This window comes from Neofelis nebulosa, chromosome X (assembly GCF_028018385.1).
Source record: "Neofelis nebulosa isolate mNeoNeb1 chromosome X, mNeoNeb1.pri, whole genome shotgun sequence".
NCBI lineage: Eukaryota > Metazoa > Chordata > Mammalia > Carnivora > Felidae > Neofelis > Neofelis nebulosa.
Window position 1 is genome coordinate 10,512,754 of NC_080800.1, and position 14,942 is coordinate 10,527,695.

Below are 14,942 nucleotides of genomic sequence, written 5' to 3' on the forward strand. Positions count from 1 at the left end.
CGGGTGCCTGGGTGGCCTAGTCGGGTGGCCTAGTCGGTTAAGCGCCCTGATTTGGGCTCAGGTCACGAACTCCTGGTTCATGAGTTTGAACCCCACGTTGGGCTCTGTGCTGAAAGCTCACAGCCTGAAGCCTGCTTCGGATTCTGTGTCTCCCTCTCTGTCCCTCCCTTGCTCCCACTCTGTCTCAAAAATAAACATTAAAAAAAAAAAAAAAGGTGCTCTTGAAAAACATCCTCCCCTCCCCAAACTAACCCTCCATTAAAAAACTAAGGAATCCACCATTAATAAATTAGTGCCTATGATACTTTCTTCCTTTTGTTTTTTCTCTGGGGGATTTTTTTTTTTTTTTTTTTTTTTCAGTTAAAAGTGTACCCGTTGTCTTGTGATTTGCTGTTTTCTCTCAGTATATGGATATATTTCCATTATACTACACCCACCTCATTTATCAGCTGTACAGAAACCATTCTCTATTGATATCTAGTATTTATCAATATCACTTGTTCAACATTGGGTATTAGGAGTAAGTTTTTTGTCCCTTTTTTAAAAGATTTTATTTTTAAGTAGTCTCTACTCCCAACGTGGGGCTTGAACTTATAACCCCAAGATCAAGAGTCGCATGCTCTACCGACTGAGCCCGCCAGGCACCCCTTGTTCATTTTTTGAATAGATGGGTCACATGTTTCAGAATCATAAGGCATAAGGGTTTCAAAATCACAAGGCATAAGGGACAGAGATCTCTAACCTTGCCACCCAGTTCCTGTCCTTGGAGGCGGCACGTGTCAGTTTCTTGGGTATCAAGCTATTTAGTATGTGAGGAAAGCATATTGTTATTAGTTTGCTGGGGCTGCCATAACGAAATGCATTCTGGGTGGCCTAAACAGTGGGAATTTTTCTCACAGTTCTGGGGGCTACAAGTCCACGATCAAGGTGTTGGTAGGTTTAGTTTCTCCTAGTGTCTCCGTGGCTTGCAGATAACCTTACCCTGTGTGCAGTACTCTTTCCCCCCCCACACCCCCCATGTCTCTCTGTGCAAGTTTCCTCCTCTTACAAGGACACCGGTCAGATTGGATTTAGGGCCCACCCTAACGGGCTCATTTTAACTTGATCGCCTCTTACAGCGCCCCGTCTCCAAATACGGTCTCGTTCTGAGGGACTGAGGCTGCAACATACGAATTTTGAGGGGGACACAGTTCCCCCCATAATACATATATATGTGTGTAGGTATTTACATGGTGTATGGTTTTGATACTTGTAGAGGTTTTTAAAAAACTACAGCTTTTCTGTAACCTTTTTTCAGCAGACTATTCGGGGATTAGTTGGTCAAGGGGTCTAGAGCTGGGAAGCAAAAAATGGGCCAGGGAACAGATCTTCACGCGTGTGAAGACCGGCGGGTGGGAAGGGAGAGTAATTCAGTTTAACACCGTGGCTTAAAGGGATCCGGGGGCTGCCTGACCGAGCACAGTACTGATATGTGACAACTAAGAGGAGGAACTAAACCTGACCCGATGTCTTCAGTCTTCAAACGGAAGGAGCTGATGGTAAAGCTCTTTAACAAGGAGCAAAAGGTAGCTGCAGATCTGATTCGTTTGAAGGAAGGAAAAGGTCCTTTGGTTGAATGGTGTTGCTTAAAGACGAGAAATACTGAAACGAGAGTTGGGGAACAAAGCAGCGGGTGACCCCGGCGGGGCAGGCGAGACGGCCGGGCGGCCGGACTGGTGGAAGCAGCTGCAGAGCCCCCAAGCGGGCGGCAGGGAGGGACTGTGCGCGCGGCCGGTCCGGGGAGGGGGGCCCGGTGGGGGCGGGCGGCGCTGCAGTGCCGCTGCTCGCCACACGGCGGCGGGCGCCCGCGCTTCTGTGTCTTCTGGTGGGACGTCTTTGAGGCCGGTCATCGCTAGAGGGCAAAACGGAACCTGGAGAATGGGCAAATGGACGTTTGAAGCCGGTGTAGCAAACGCAGTGTGCGGTGTGGAGGCTGGACACGTACGATTGAATCGATGGGGTAACGTTTTTGTCACCGCCTTGTGAAAACTTCCCTAGTTGAAGTTAAAATATCCTAGATGTTCATTTTTTAAAATTAATGTGAGCGAGGGAGCGGGGGAGGGGCAGAGAGAGAATCCCAAGCAGGCTCTGCACGGTCAGCACGGGGCCCCGATGTGGGGCTCGAACTCGTGAACCCGTGAGATCATGACCCGAGCCGAAATCGAGTCGGACGCTTAACCTACCGAGCGCCCCCCAGGCGCCCCTAGATGGTCCTCCTCTTGAGAAAACCTCGAGTTTGACATTTCTGTGGAAACGCGTGTACGCTTTCCCTTCAGGATCGTGACCCCGCAACGCCACCTCTCTCACAATACCAGTGGCTCGTGGGCAGTGAGCGCGGGGAGGAAAGCGGCCCTTGTACCGTCAGGGGACGCGGAGAAGTCCCCGCCGCGGCCGGCAAGCAGGAAGGGCCGCCGAGCCCAAGTGGACGCGCACGTCTGCGGGCCCGGGGAAGGACGGCCGGACGGCAGACTTGCGGGCTCCCTTCGGGGCGCCCTGGGAGCGCTCACACACGCGACAGGTCTAGTGCTGACCTCCTCTGCTCGGTAGGGCGCCACTCACGTCACCCGTGGCCTTTGTGTTCTGTTCCCGAGCCTTCAGTGTGACCTCCCCTCCCTCCCACCACACCTAAGCGCTGCCGGCTCCCCTGTCAGATGGCCTGCCCCTGCCCCGGGTCCCGGCGCTGCTTCTCTCCGCGCGTTCGAGGCCCACGTCCCCTCCCCTTCGAAGGCAGTCACGCGCACAGGCTGACACACCGGACTAAGGTAACCCGCTCCCATGGGGCTCCCGCTCCTTGTCCCCAGCCCCGCCTCACAGCCTGGAGGGAAGGACCCTGTGTGCGGGGTGCCCCGCGACCCCCTGCGGCCAAGGCGCCGCTCCCCTCCCCGCGCGCTCCGGGCTAATTAAGGGCGCAGCAGGTCCCCACGGGCTCCGGCCAGCAGCCGGTCAGCGGGGTCCCCCGGCTCCCACAGCTCCGCTCCCGCACCTAGTCCGAGGCGCTCCGAACTCTGCAAAATGGGTTAAGATACGGTTTGCAGACCTTCACCGGGGGAAAGAGGACCACAACAGCAGCGGTGGCGGGTGAGCGGCGCTTACGAGACTCCACGCTCTCGGACAAACACCTTTATTGAAGAAACCAAAGAGACAGATGCGGCAAGCAATTACGGCACCAGCTTCACACAAGGGTATGAGACCAAACAGAAGTACTTGCCCGAGTTACTCGGGATGGAACACAATTCTGCCAGTGCTCGCCATCTGCACGGAACAGATGTGGTCACGGTACTTGTATTTAAGTGGACATTTACCAGTTTACAGTAAGATCCCACTTATCACAGCAGAGCTCTCCCCTCCCCCTCGGCGTACAGCCTAAAAAGCAAAGAATGCCAACGCTAACGCAATATAAACGTTTCTTTGTTAACAATTTGACAGATACAATTTGTTACTAGTCGAACTATCCACCAGTTCGCTTAATCTTTAGTTTACTGTCTGAGGGAAAGGCAGTATGAGAACATAACCTGTTACTTTGGTCCCGGCCTCCCATTTTACAGACCCGGACCCAGGATTCTAGATGTATAGCACAATCACTATCCCCGGTCGTTGACCGAGGCAGGCGTGTGGCATCTGGCACCGTGAAAACCGCTCCAGCTTCCTGGGCAGCGCTACATATGCCGCCTGTGTGGTTTCGTAACAACATCTCTACACGTATCGAGGCCCGTGTGCGTGCCGTCAGCTTCATTCCCTACTGCAGAAGCTTAGCTTTAAATCTGTCTACCAAATCCTGACAATGACATTTGGTTCTGGATCGCGACATCAAGATCGAGCTATCTGAATGAGTCAAGTCAAAAGCTCATTCTTAATTTTTAGAATAAAGGTATTTTCAAGGTTATAAAGAGTTTATAAATAACACTGTTCACAAGCAGATATCGATCGATTGACAATCGTTAAGAAACTGAATGTACTGTTTTGAAATATATAAGGATTTTCATTAGGTTTAGATAAATTCAGACCACAGGTAAAACTTTTCCAGGCTATTTACTCAAGTTACTTACAATGTACACATTCCTGAGAATACCCCATTGTAGTGACGTTGTTTATTTCCAAATTGTTCTGCATTCAACTTAAAAGGTGTTTCTTCCCAAGAAACTGAACTTTTCTGTCAAATGCGCTCGATCGAATAGGAGAATTGGGTTCATAAAACGGATTCATCGCGAACTAGGAAAGACGAAGGCATTAGTGAGCTTGTGAACGTAAAAAGGCTGCAAAATCACAGATCTCTAGAAGGAAATTATTTTAACGTTCTAAATAAAATCATCAAAGACATCCAAAACGAAAGTCTGAAGATCATGTTTTCAAGTTGCACGAAAATGTTCCATTGTTAACAGTAACGCCCCCTTGGGGAAATTTTTGCCTTGGGGTTTTAGTTTTGAGGAGTACTTATGGCAAACTAATGGTGGTAGGATAAGTGTTGCCCATGGAAGCTAAACAAACTTTCAGGATTCACTCTGCGTCTGAAATACTGATCTTCTCACATTCATTATAAATATGTGGATTAATCAGTAAGGCCCTTTGGCCATGAAACTAAAATCTACCATATGCTCATAGGTAAAGAAAAGAAGTTATACCACGTTGCTATTAGGTTACTCTCATGTAATTTCTTCAACAATCTGGTTTTCAATACTGTCCTTTAACACATGGCTAAGTGATCAGTTTCTCAGTGTAGTGACTATATCATAATATATGGGAGAAAACTGTTAAATGGAATCACTAATAAGGAAAAGGAGTTAACCAGTTTTTACAGCTTAAATCACTTGACGTTGTCCATCTTTATAAGAGGGCTAAAGATTCTTATCTGCTATTTCTCACTAGGAATATTAACTGTGCTGATATGCAAAAAAAAATCCTGTCGAAGTACAGAACACTTAAATTACTAAGAACATACTTCTGGCAGTGCAGTTTAACCACCGACGTCCTAGTAATATTTTATTTTTTCCAATTAAGCTTCAAGATAGGCGAGTGGCATCATTCTCCTTGAGTGACTGTTTGGTAAACTTCCCACCAGTTTATGATCTATATAGTCACTGCGTTGTAACTTACTTGTAAAGCAGATGGAGAACATTTTAGATTAAAATTACGAAGCAATTTCCCTTATGCATGTAGCCTGCTTCCTTCTCTTTTTAGGATTCCCTGATAAAATCAAAACTCTGTGCCAAAAGGGGGAAACTGAAATCAATTTAAAAATAACCAGCACGAGTTCTGTCCTAAGCACACGTTAGCCTGGCGGGGAAGACATGCCCGACGGGGGAGTTACCAAGGGCTACTTCTGACGGGGGCAGAGCTAGTCTGAGCTGGAAACCAGCTGGAAACCACCGTATATAAGGGAGTTGCTGCCACGGGCCAGTTTCCGGTCACAGTTGCAATCCCTTTCTACAATCGGATTTGAAAACAACACACCATACCTTTATGTATAAATCGTAGACATCGGTAAAGAAGTTCTTTATTCCATCTTCTTGCCTTATGTCATGAAGCATAATGAATCTCATATGTAAAATAATTAAGGCATAATCTTAGAAGTGAAAAATGAAAAGTACTCAGGTGATAGGATACCCTTCCAATTAGTCACACGCACTGTATTATTCTGTGACGGAAAAGCAAAATACGTAAACTGGGTCTGAAGTTAGGTTTTATCTTAAAGAAAACATAATTTTTAAAGTTAGAAAAGAACTATAAAATAAAGTAAAATCAACCATATCGTTCAGATTAACCTTAGTTTTATAGGAGACTTGGTTTTAAAATTATCCGTTAAACAAAATGTGGGGTTTTTTTCCTGTTAAAAAAAATAAAAGTAGCCCCCTAAATGGCAATTTCTACCCGACACTCTGAAGTCCCCAGACTCGTAGTCTGGCATCGAGGTCCCATGTTGTTCTAGTTCGTCACCCCAACCTTTGGAGACCTTCGTTACAAAGGTAAGGATATGACCTGCAGTGACAAACGCTGAAACAAACCACTCGTTGAACTTGTCCACGGTTTTCAAGTACATGTTGTTCGACAGCCACATGTTCTCGTCCACGAGGTCGAGAGCAGCATGAGCTATGAACTGGTTCAGGTGACGATGATCATCCTAGACGACAGTGTGAGTAGCAGCAGATTAATATTTGCAGACAGCATCGAGAACGCCACCATCTCATTCTGTAAATTCTACGCAGTTTTCGGGGGTGGGGGAGCATTTTCTGCTTACTTCATTTATTACTGTCATGGGACTTACAAGAGATCTTAAGTGTTTTCACCTCACAGTCTGCTTTTTAATTTGGTAGCTAAAAGTCAACAAGTAGGAACAGCCAACCCACTAATAAATGGAACATGCTCAACAAATTATACAGATTATTTTTCTAATTCTGCAAGAAGGAAGTTACCAAATTCAGTAACCACTGAAGCATGTGAAGAAAGAGGAGGTTAAAAAGAAAAAAAAGACATTCACATCTTTTTAGAGGAAGACGCGAAAAAATACGTAAGTGGTTATGGATAAAGGAGGGCAGTTTAGGTAGGCTGCAGCCGAGGAGGTGGAGAGCTAGAGGTGACCTTGGCTTGGGTCTCAGGGTCAGCGGGGGGCGGGGGACACAGGGCAAGCGCGGGGACACGAGACAGCTGAGGTGGGGCTCTCGAAGGCCTGGCACAGGCCTCTTTCAGGCGGATGGAGCTCACGTGACAGGGGACCCGGGAGCGGCGGGAGGCCACGCTCCGCCTCGGCTGTGAGCCGGCACCTGTCTCAGCGGCAGGACACGGTCCCGTCAGAGCAGAGTGTCCTTCACGTGGGCTTCACTGGGAGAGGCGGGACTGTCCCACCACAGTGCGGAGCGGGAATTCTCAACCTGGAATGGTCTTACTCCCGTGGAATTCTCTATTTCCAGATTTTTCAAAGCACACTTCTTATGGGCTGAACTGAATTCTTATGCCGAAGTCCTACCCCCCGTCTCCGGTACCTCAGAACGTGGCCTTATTTGGAAAGAGGGTCACTGCAGACGTGGTCGGCATGCTAGGGCACAACAGCCCCTAACCCGGGATCCCTGGTGCCTTTCTAAAACAGGCGGTTTAGAGACAGACGCGCGCGTGGGGAGCAGGCCGCCACAAGCCCAGGGGCTACGGAAGCTAGGAGAGGGGCCTGGAACAGGCCTTCCCTGGCACGTTCGGAGGGTGCTGGCCCTGCCCCCGCCTCGTGCTCAGACCCGCGAGGCCACGAGCTTCGGTTACTCTAGGCCGCCCGGTCCGGTGCTCGGTCGGGTGGGCCCTGGGAGAGGCACCTTAATATGACCTGCTTGCTGAGGATGCGGTTCCTGGACCGGGCTGGGGGAGGGCCGCCAGTTGCCCCGGGATCCCCCACGCAGCCAGGCAGGTTTACCTCGCGCACGTCACCGTGACGAAGCGAATTTACTCCTTAGAGAAAGAGATTATTTGGTGTCCGGCTTACCGCCGTGTTTCCCTCACTTTACGTGGATGACCAGTCACGAGGTCAGAAGAAAAACGCAGAACTGCCTCAAGAAGGTGAGTGGTAACAGAAGGGCTAAGGTCAAGTCACGCCACAAAATGTTTTTACGTGCCCGAGAAACCACGTAAGCAGCCCTGTGCCACACGGCAACCGTTGTACGGAGACACCCCAACACAGAGTCGTAATGAGCCGCGCGCTCACGTGGATGTGGGAAAATACTGGGGCAACAAAGCACCTGGCAGAGAACACAAATTCCTACGCATTTGAGTGGCAAGATTTAAGTAGCTGAAAAGCATCATACGCTGGACATTATGCGTTACGATTCATTTCAAAACTCAGTTCTTGTCTTGAAGGACGTGAAAGCTTATTCTGGAAGCTGGGAGAGACACAGCATAACCTGCCGGCAGTTCATCAGCAACACAGACGAGTACAGAGAGATGGGAGGCCCCCAGGGATTCTGCAGACCCTACGTTTACTCTGAACGGCAACAAGGAAGTGGGGTGGCGTCGCCGAAGAGGACGGCATGTGGGCACCCAGTCAGTGGGTGGTGCAGAAGGTCCCTGCAAACCGCGCCAGTCTCAGGGGCAGCGGGGGGACACGGAGGCAAGGGTCCTTCAACCCTCCCAGGTGTAAATGGACCTGCCGCGTAGGTCCTGATGGAAATGTCACTTGGGCGGAATGCGCTTCCGTGGCATTTCCGATCAGTAGCAACTGTTCCTCCAGCCCCACAGCAGCTGGAAGTGTGTTTCTACGCGCTCACGGAGCAGCTTTTCAGAACGGGGGGCATGGGGAAGCACGTGTCAGAGAAGAGACCCAGGGCCTCCTGCTCGTCCGTGCCAAGGGTGTGCTGAATGTAAGGGTGAGTCGACGACTCAGAGGACGGTCCCTCGGTGGCTTCTACAACCCTGTGGGACTGGGGAGCAAGCCTCATGTAACCGTGGTGGATTCCAGCTACCTCCCCGGTCCAGACCTCCCCCGGCTGTAAAATCACACCACACCCTTATAATTGCAACAGCATAAATCACGCTTACGAAATTGTTTATGTTTCCTTACGCACTTTGGATTCTGCTTTTCCAGCTGGCAAAAACTCCATTTCAAAAACTGGATTATCATGGTGGCCAACAATTACAAAGTAGAAGCTTCCAGACATTGTCTTCAATATAGCTCCTAATTAAATGAAAATAACACACACTTTTAGTACTCCATACTGAAAACCAAAAAGGTTTAACAAGAAGTCTGGAATTCAATTTTTTCCTTAAACTTGACATTGTAGCAGGGACCACAAAGCTTGTCGTGCTTTCCACTCTACTGCCATAGACATTTGGCTTTTGGACTATACAGATTACATGCCTGGGATATGTCCTGTAGAATCCAGTACTTGAGTTTTCACAGGGAACCTGGAAGACCTCTGATACAAAATCATAACAACAACATCCTCATGACCTGAGAGTTTAGAATATTCAGAGTAAGCTGGGCCAAACTTGGACTGGACCAGTTAGCATTATTAGCACAAACAATGGGAAAAACGAATAAAGGGTGATTTTGTCCTCTTCCTACCTGAAGTATGTATACTACAAATCTAAGTCTCTGCAAATACAGGAGCCTAGGATATGCCTCCTCCTCCAGCAATATTCCTAAGAAAGGAAGACATGGGGCCCCCGGCTGGCTCAGTCCACGGAGCGTGCAACTCCCGATGCTGTGTAATCCTCAAGGTCCCTCTAAGGGATCCATCATCGTTCTGTTTCTTCCACCAGAAGGAAACGGACATTGGGAGGTTAAGGTCCGTGCCTGTGGTCACATCATCAGTAAGTGGCAGAGCGAGACCTGAACCTAGCTTTGTCTGATTCCAGAGACCCTGTGCTAAAAATACATACAGAAATCCTTCCGCCCATCTGTCTGTCCATGCAGATTTTGATGATGCTAAAAGCCACAGAAGCACGGATCCTCCCCTGCGACTGCTTCCCCCCTGACCTTGTCTTCATTTTATTTCTTCAGCAAACCTGTTAATCCTAGTTCTAAGACTTCTTAATGCCTCAGATGTCTTTCTTTTTGGATTATGATTTCTTCCATCTTTTCTAGAATATAAAATTGTGTCTTCCTTTGTTTTTTTTCTTTTTTTTAAGATTTTATTTTTAAATAATCTCTATACCCAACCTGGGGCTTGAACTCACCACCCCAACATCAGGGGTGCGAAGCACCAGGCACAACAACATCTGGCTCACGGGAGGTGCTCAGCAAATGTGATCTAGAACAGCATGGAGGAGCGTACGCACATGGAGGTGTGTGGACTCTTACAGCCTCCACACGGGGCAGCAATCTGGTTACCTGAGAGTATACAGTCTCACAGAGTGTACGGTGACACATGTCAGAGCCCAGGGCTCATCGAGCCACACTGGGACTTCTGCTCATTCACAGAGAACATCAGAACACCTGAAACGTATTTCCTAACCAGTACAACCTTTGTTAAGGAAATCGAGGGACAGCTGGCACTTCTACCTCTGGATTTGGAAGGCCCACGACTGGAAGACAAAGCAGATGGGACATTCTTTGGGCACGATGAGGCCAAGAGGACTTCAAACGTTATTTGGGGCAGGTGTTGGCACACCACAGCCCGCAGGCCAAATCTGGCCTTGTCCACCCTTTCATTACGGTCTAAGGCTGCCTTTGTCCGACAACAGAATGGCAGAGTGGGGCAGCTCCGACAGAGACCATCCGACCCTTTACAGAAAAGTCTGAGGGGGAAGATGAGAAAAAGGCCCAAACAGTAAAACTGAGTAACAAACACAAGCAAGAATGCTATAAAAGCTATGCAGAACCAGGAGAATCAGCAGTGATTCTCAAAAGAAAGAAATTCTCAAGGGGAAGGGGGATGGGAGCTGGAAATGTCAACAAAGTCGACAATGATCTCATTAATTGCAATAGGTTTCACGGCTAGAGTGTGCCAAGGGAAGGGCTTAATTCATTCGGTACGAACACTTAAGCAGCAGCAGCAGCAGCACACTATACACGTAGAAGGAAGCTAAGCCTCATTCCTATACCCGCAGAGTGTCAGTACAGGGTGAGGATAAACAGAAAGGGGACCGAAGGAACCATAACCACATAAAGGTTATGTCACAAACCATCCCGCTGGGCAGAACTTGAACTGCCAAGAATTTCACAGCAGCTGAAGGAGTACTGTAACTACCGGATTCTATGGGAAAAACTGGAAGGTTACTCCTTTAATATTTGAGGCTTATTATGCCCAGGTGGTAGGCAAAAGGGAGACGCACTTTAGAATTCTGTGCTGATACACTCAAGTTTGGGGGGGTGGGGTGGCGGCGGGGTGGATGTTTTATGTCTGCACCGTCCGATGTGGTAGCCACTGGTGGCTACTGTGTCTGCAAGACTGAATCTGGAACTTCATTTAATTTTCATTAATTGAAAAGGCCACATGTGGTTAGTGGCTTCTGTATTGGACGGTGCAGCTCTAGAACAGTGATTTGAAACGTTTTTAAAGCTTCCAACCTCTTCAACCTTCCCTCCATCCGCAAAGCAAGTATTACTTAGAGCTACAGCATGTAATACAAATAAAGCAACTGCCGTGTGTGTGTGTGTGTGTGTGTGTGTGTGTGTGTGTGTGTGTGTGTATGTGTCTGCTTGATTTTCCCATCACCCAAAACGGGCCCTTCAAGCATCTCCAAGGACGACTAGGTCTCGGGGTGTGGAGGAAATGGCTACACAGAACTTGGCAACGGATTAAACTGGGGAACTGAGGAAGCAGCAAGAACCAAGGATGTTCCCAAATGCCTGCCTGAGATGATCAAGCAGAATATCAAGATGAGTCGATTCGCCAAGAAAGGAAATAGGAAAGGGAAAAAAGAGGGATGAAACGAACACGTCGCTTCTAAACATGTGGTGGCAGGCAGAACAGCACGCCCCGTGGTGTCCACATCCTAATCTTGAAAATCTTCGAGTGCTAATGTACGGGCAGAGGGGAATGAAAGCTGCAGGTGGAACTGAGGGCGCTCGTCAGCTGACTTCAAGATCGGGAAAGGAGCCTGGACGAGCCAAGTGGGCCCAATATAATTACCATGCTCTTTAAAAGTGGAAGAGAGAGGCCCACGCGAAAAGTCAGAAGGAGGGTCACGAAGACGCCACGCTGGCGGGGGCTGAAGATAGAAGAAAGAGCCAGGAGCCAAGGAACGCGCGCGGCCCGAGAAGTTGGAAAGCACAAAGAGAGCCACGCTTTCTGCTCCAGAGGGGAGCACGGCCCTGCGGATACCTGGATTCCAGCCCGGGGAGGCCCGTGCTGGGTTTCTAGGCTGCTACGGAACTGGAAGAATAAATTCACGTTGGTGAAGCCGCTCAACTGGGGAGGATTTGTTCAGGAGCAGAAAACAGCCGTCGAGGCTGAAAAACCTGCAGGAATGAAAAAAAGGAAATACTTGAAGTACTAGCAGAAGGTAGGTGCGTTTTATAGGGAGACTGAGGACGGAGGGAGTTCGCTTACCACGGGAGGAAGCTTTCAAAGCACTGTAGGAAAGGCCCAAGGGAGGGGAATGAGGGGCCGGAGTGCGGCAAGGGGAAGCTACTTAGGCAGCTGGGGGACGATGACGTAGAGAACGGAGGCTGTGTCTGTCTCCCAGCACCCATCCCTCACGCCTGCAGGGGAGCCCGGCACGTAGGAAGGGCTCCACGCCTGCAGGGGGGAACTGCGCGGGTAGGGACAACAGCTGCGAGCGGTCAGGCAAAGCTGAAAACACGAGAACGAGAGGCAGGCCAGGATTAACTAGCCTCGACGCAGCAAAGAATCTCCTGAATGTTCTAGTGCTGAGCCCCTCCTGGTCCTAGAGGCCTAATAGAAGTCTGTGATGAAATAACTGCACCTTTGTATGAAGCTGAAGTTGAGGCGCTCGTGAAGAAACCCTCCATGACCAGAGACTGGACTCTCCCTGGGGTGCGAACAGCAGCCGTCACTGATGGCTATGCTGACCTGAGCTGCTTCGGAGACGGACAACTAAAATTAATGTAGTGATAACAAAAAGCTCCGCACTACCTTGAACGGAGAGAAGGTGTCTACGTGATGGAAGAACTAGGGCGATGATGGGGTGCCTGGCTGGCTCGGCCGGAGGAGCGAGCGACTCTTCATCTCAAGGTTGTGAGTTCAAGTCCCAAGCTAGGTGTACAGGTTATCTAAACCTTAGTGCCCCCTCCCGCGCCTTTCTAACTTTTCTTTTTTTTAACGTTCATTTTTTTTGAGAGACCGCATGAGGTGGGGGGGGGGGGGGTAGAGAGCGGGAGACAAAATCCGAAGCAGGCTCTGGGCTGTTAGCACAGAGCCCAATGTGGGGCTCAAACCCACGGACCGTGAGATCATGACCTGAGCCGAAGTCAGACACACAACCGACTGAGCCACCCGGGGGCCCCCAGCCCTTTTTTAATATAAAAATGAGACCACAAATCTGTGAGGCTGGCATCAGAAGGGCAGAAGCACAAAACGAATGGAAATGTGTCCAGTTAGAAAAACAAAAGTCACCTTACACTACCATCAGGAAAACGGAAGGTCACCTGGTACAGAAGTAACAAGACGCAGGTCTGCTGAATCAGCATGATTTTCAACCTGTGTGTGTGTGTGTGTCTCTAGAATGTGCCTGCACGCAGGGGAGGGGCACAGAGAAAACGTTAGGCAAGCTCCACACCCTGCGCAAAGCCCGACCTCTGGCATGGGGCTAGAGCTCAAGACCCTGGGATGATGAGCTGCACCTAAATCCAGAGTCAGTAGCTTAACTGACTGAGCCACTTGGGCGCCCCCCAAATCATGTGGGGTTTTTTTTTTGTGTTTTTTTTTTTTTTTAAAGAGGCTGCCGGGTGGCTCAGTCGGTTAAGCCTCTGACTCTTGACTTTGGCTCAGATCACAATCCCGTGGTTTCATGGGATCGGGCTCTGCTGACCGTGCGGAGCCTGCTTGGAATTTTTGTCTCCCTCTCTCAGCTCCTCCCCACTAGTGCAGTCTTCCTCTAAAAACTTAACTCTGAACTGGGTTGGAAGGAATGCTCGGGAAAGAGCTAGCGCAGGAACAGAGGATGTTTAAGCTGGGGGGGGGGGGTGGGGAGTGAGAAAGAGCAGGATCTTACCATCAAATAGAATATATGCCATCTCAAAGCAAAGATTTGACTAGGGATGGCAAATTGGCCCCTGCTGGTGCGGTTCTCATTAACCAGTAGTGAGTGCCAGGACTTGGTGCTGATTTAACATGGAGACAAAAGTTCTAGCACGAAAGCTAGCTGTGATCAATGATCCACATCTTCTGGGGGTTTGGGAAAGGGCAGTACGCTACGAGAGTGCCACGTACTTAACTCTGGACTAAACACCTCTTTCAAATCGCTCCGGAGGCCGAGTCTTGGGCTGCTCCTTTGAGGTCAAGTGGAAACTCCTTTGGGTCAATGTTACTGAGCACTTTCCAACAATTAAAATAGAACTACCAGGTTGCCTTTGAGAGGACTAAACCCTTCCTCTCACAGGACAGGGCCCACGATGAATTTTCCAGCTCCAAACGACAACCGTACCCTCGTAAACAAAACCAAATCCGATTAGCTGAATGACCTACAAAAAGGCAAGATGAAGCCAAGCTCCTGAGCTGGCCGACGCCTGCAGGCCGAAACGCGATGTGCCCTGGCCGGGCGGCCTGTGATAAGCTCAGCCGCCCCGGGGCTGACCAGATCCGGCCCGGCTGTCCGCGGGCGGGGTGGAGGGACCAGGCCAAGACCCGCGTCACGCGGGCCCCGAAACGTCCTTGGGAGCTCCCGCCCCCTACTTACTCCATCACCTACCTGCTGGGAGAAGCTGACGACGGAAACCGCCACTCCGCTCCCTCGGCGGACCCGCGCTCGGCAGCCTCTATGGGAACTCCCTAGGCAATGCTCGCGAGACTGCGCGGTTGAGGTCTCACGAGAAGTGGGAGGGACTTCCGGCCAGAGGACCGCGCCGCAACGCGCGTGCGCCGTGGTCCTCCAGGCAACGGCCGTTGGGCTTGGCAGCGTCGGGGAGGGGCGGGATCAGCGCTGAGCCGGGCGAACCCTGGTCGTACCTCGTTTTCTCTCGTTGCCTCACTACCGGTCCCCGCCCTCCAGCTGCGTGGGAAAGCCGCGCGTGAACCGCGGCCCCGCCCACCCGTGAGAACCTCGGGGGAAAGGAAGTGCGTGTTTGCCGGAGTTCCTGGTTCAGAGCGGGAGGCCGATTAAACCGTTGAACGTTTTTGTCGTTCCCGACTGCCTTCCTTTTTCCCCCCGCACCCAGGCAGAGCATGGGCTCCGAAGGCAAGGATTCGCCTCGTCCTGAGCCTGCAGCTGGGGCTGGCTCTCGACTTGGGCCGAGGCAGCCCGGGCTGGAGGGGGCTTGGCGGGGAAGCCGGCACCTGATGTCTCAGGTACCTACACTGGCCTCCTCC

At 50.3% G+C, this 14,942-nt stretch overlaps 2 protein-coding genes across 10 annotated transcripts in view; one reads left to right on the top strand and one right to left on the bottom strand.

Annotated features, from left to right (window-relative positions):
- Positions 1–14,942, top strand: part of OFD1 (OFD1 centriole and centriolar satellite protein) — an 81,148-nt gene that overhangs the window by 23,915 nt on the left and 42,291 nt on the right. Inside the window, exon 1 of one of the 7 annotated variants that reach the window (XM_058714031.1) lies at positions 14,559–14,921. The exons of 2 other annotated variants lie outside the window; for them this stretch is intronic. In XM_058714031.1, the coding sequence (XP_058570014.1) occupies positions 14,799–14,921 (123 nt within the window). In that variant the 5' untranslated portion in view covers positions 14,559–14,798. Of the gene's footprint in view, positions 1–14,558; positions 14,922–14,942 lie in introns of those variants that run through there. 4 more of the 7 variants (XR_009257229.1, XM_058714027.1, XM_058714025.1 and 1 more) reach the window with 4 other exon arrangements.
- TRAPPC2 (trafficking protein particle complex subunit 2) lies at positions 3,145–14,456 on the bottom strand. Of its 3 annotated transcripts, none has more exons than XM_058714044.1 (6): positions 14,326–14,410; positions 11,847–11,914; positions 8,574–8,683; positions 6,006–6,154; positions 5,493–5,574; positions 3,145–4,248 (listed from the first exon to the last, which is right to left on the bottom strand). In XM_058714044.1, exons 3-6 carry the CDS (start codon positions 8,664–8,666, stop codon positions 4,150–4,152), a joined length of 423 nt encoding a protein of 140 aa, XP_058570027.1. In that variant the 5' UTR covers positions 8,667–8,683; positions 11,847–11,914; positions 14,326–14,410; the 3' UTR covers positions 3,145–4,149. The 3 variants fall into 3 exon arrangements, with proteins under 3 accessions (XP_058570027.1, XP_058570026.1, XP_058570025.1); XM_058714043.1 differs by having other exon boundaries at positions 11,778–11,914; XM_058714042.1 differs by lacking the exon at positions 11,847–11,914 and having other exon boundaries at positions 14,326–14,456.

Excerpts from the sequence above, each read along its gene's own strand:
- TRAPPC2 (XM_058714042.1), bottom strand. The coding sequence starts at position 8,666 with ATGTCTGGAAGCTTCTACTTTGTAATTGTTGGCCACCATGATAATCCA. Across the intron at positions 5,575-6,005 it reads TTTGTCACTGCAGGTCATAT|GAGATTCATTATGCTTCATG; the intron begins CCTTACCTTTGT and ends TATTTTACATAT. Across the intron at positions 4,249-5,492 it reads TCTACGATTTATACATAAAG|TTCGCGATGAATCCGTTTTA; the intron begins GTATGGTGTGTT and ends CGTCTTTCCTAG.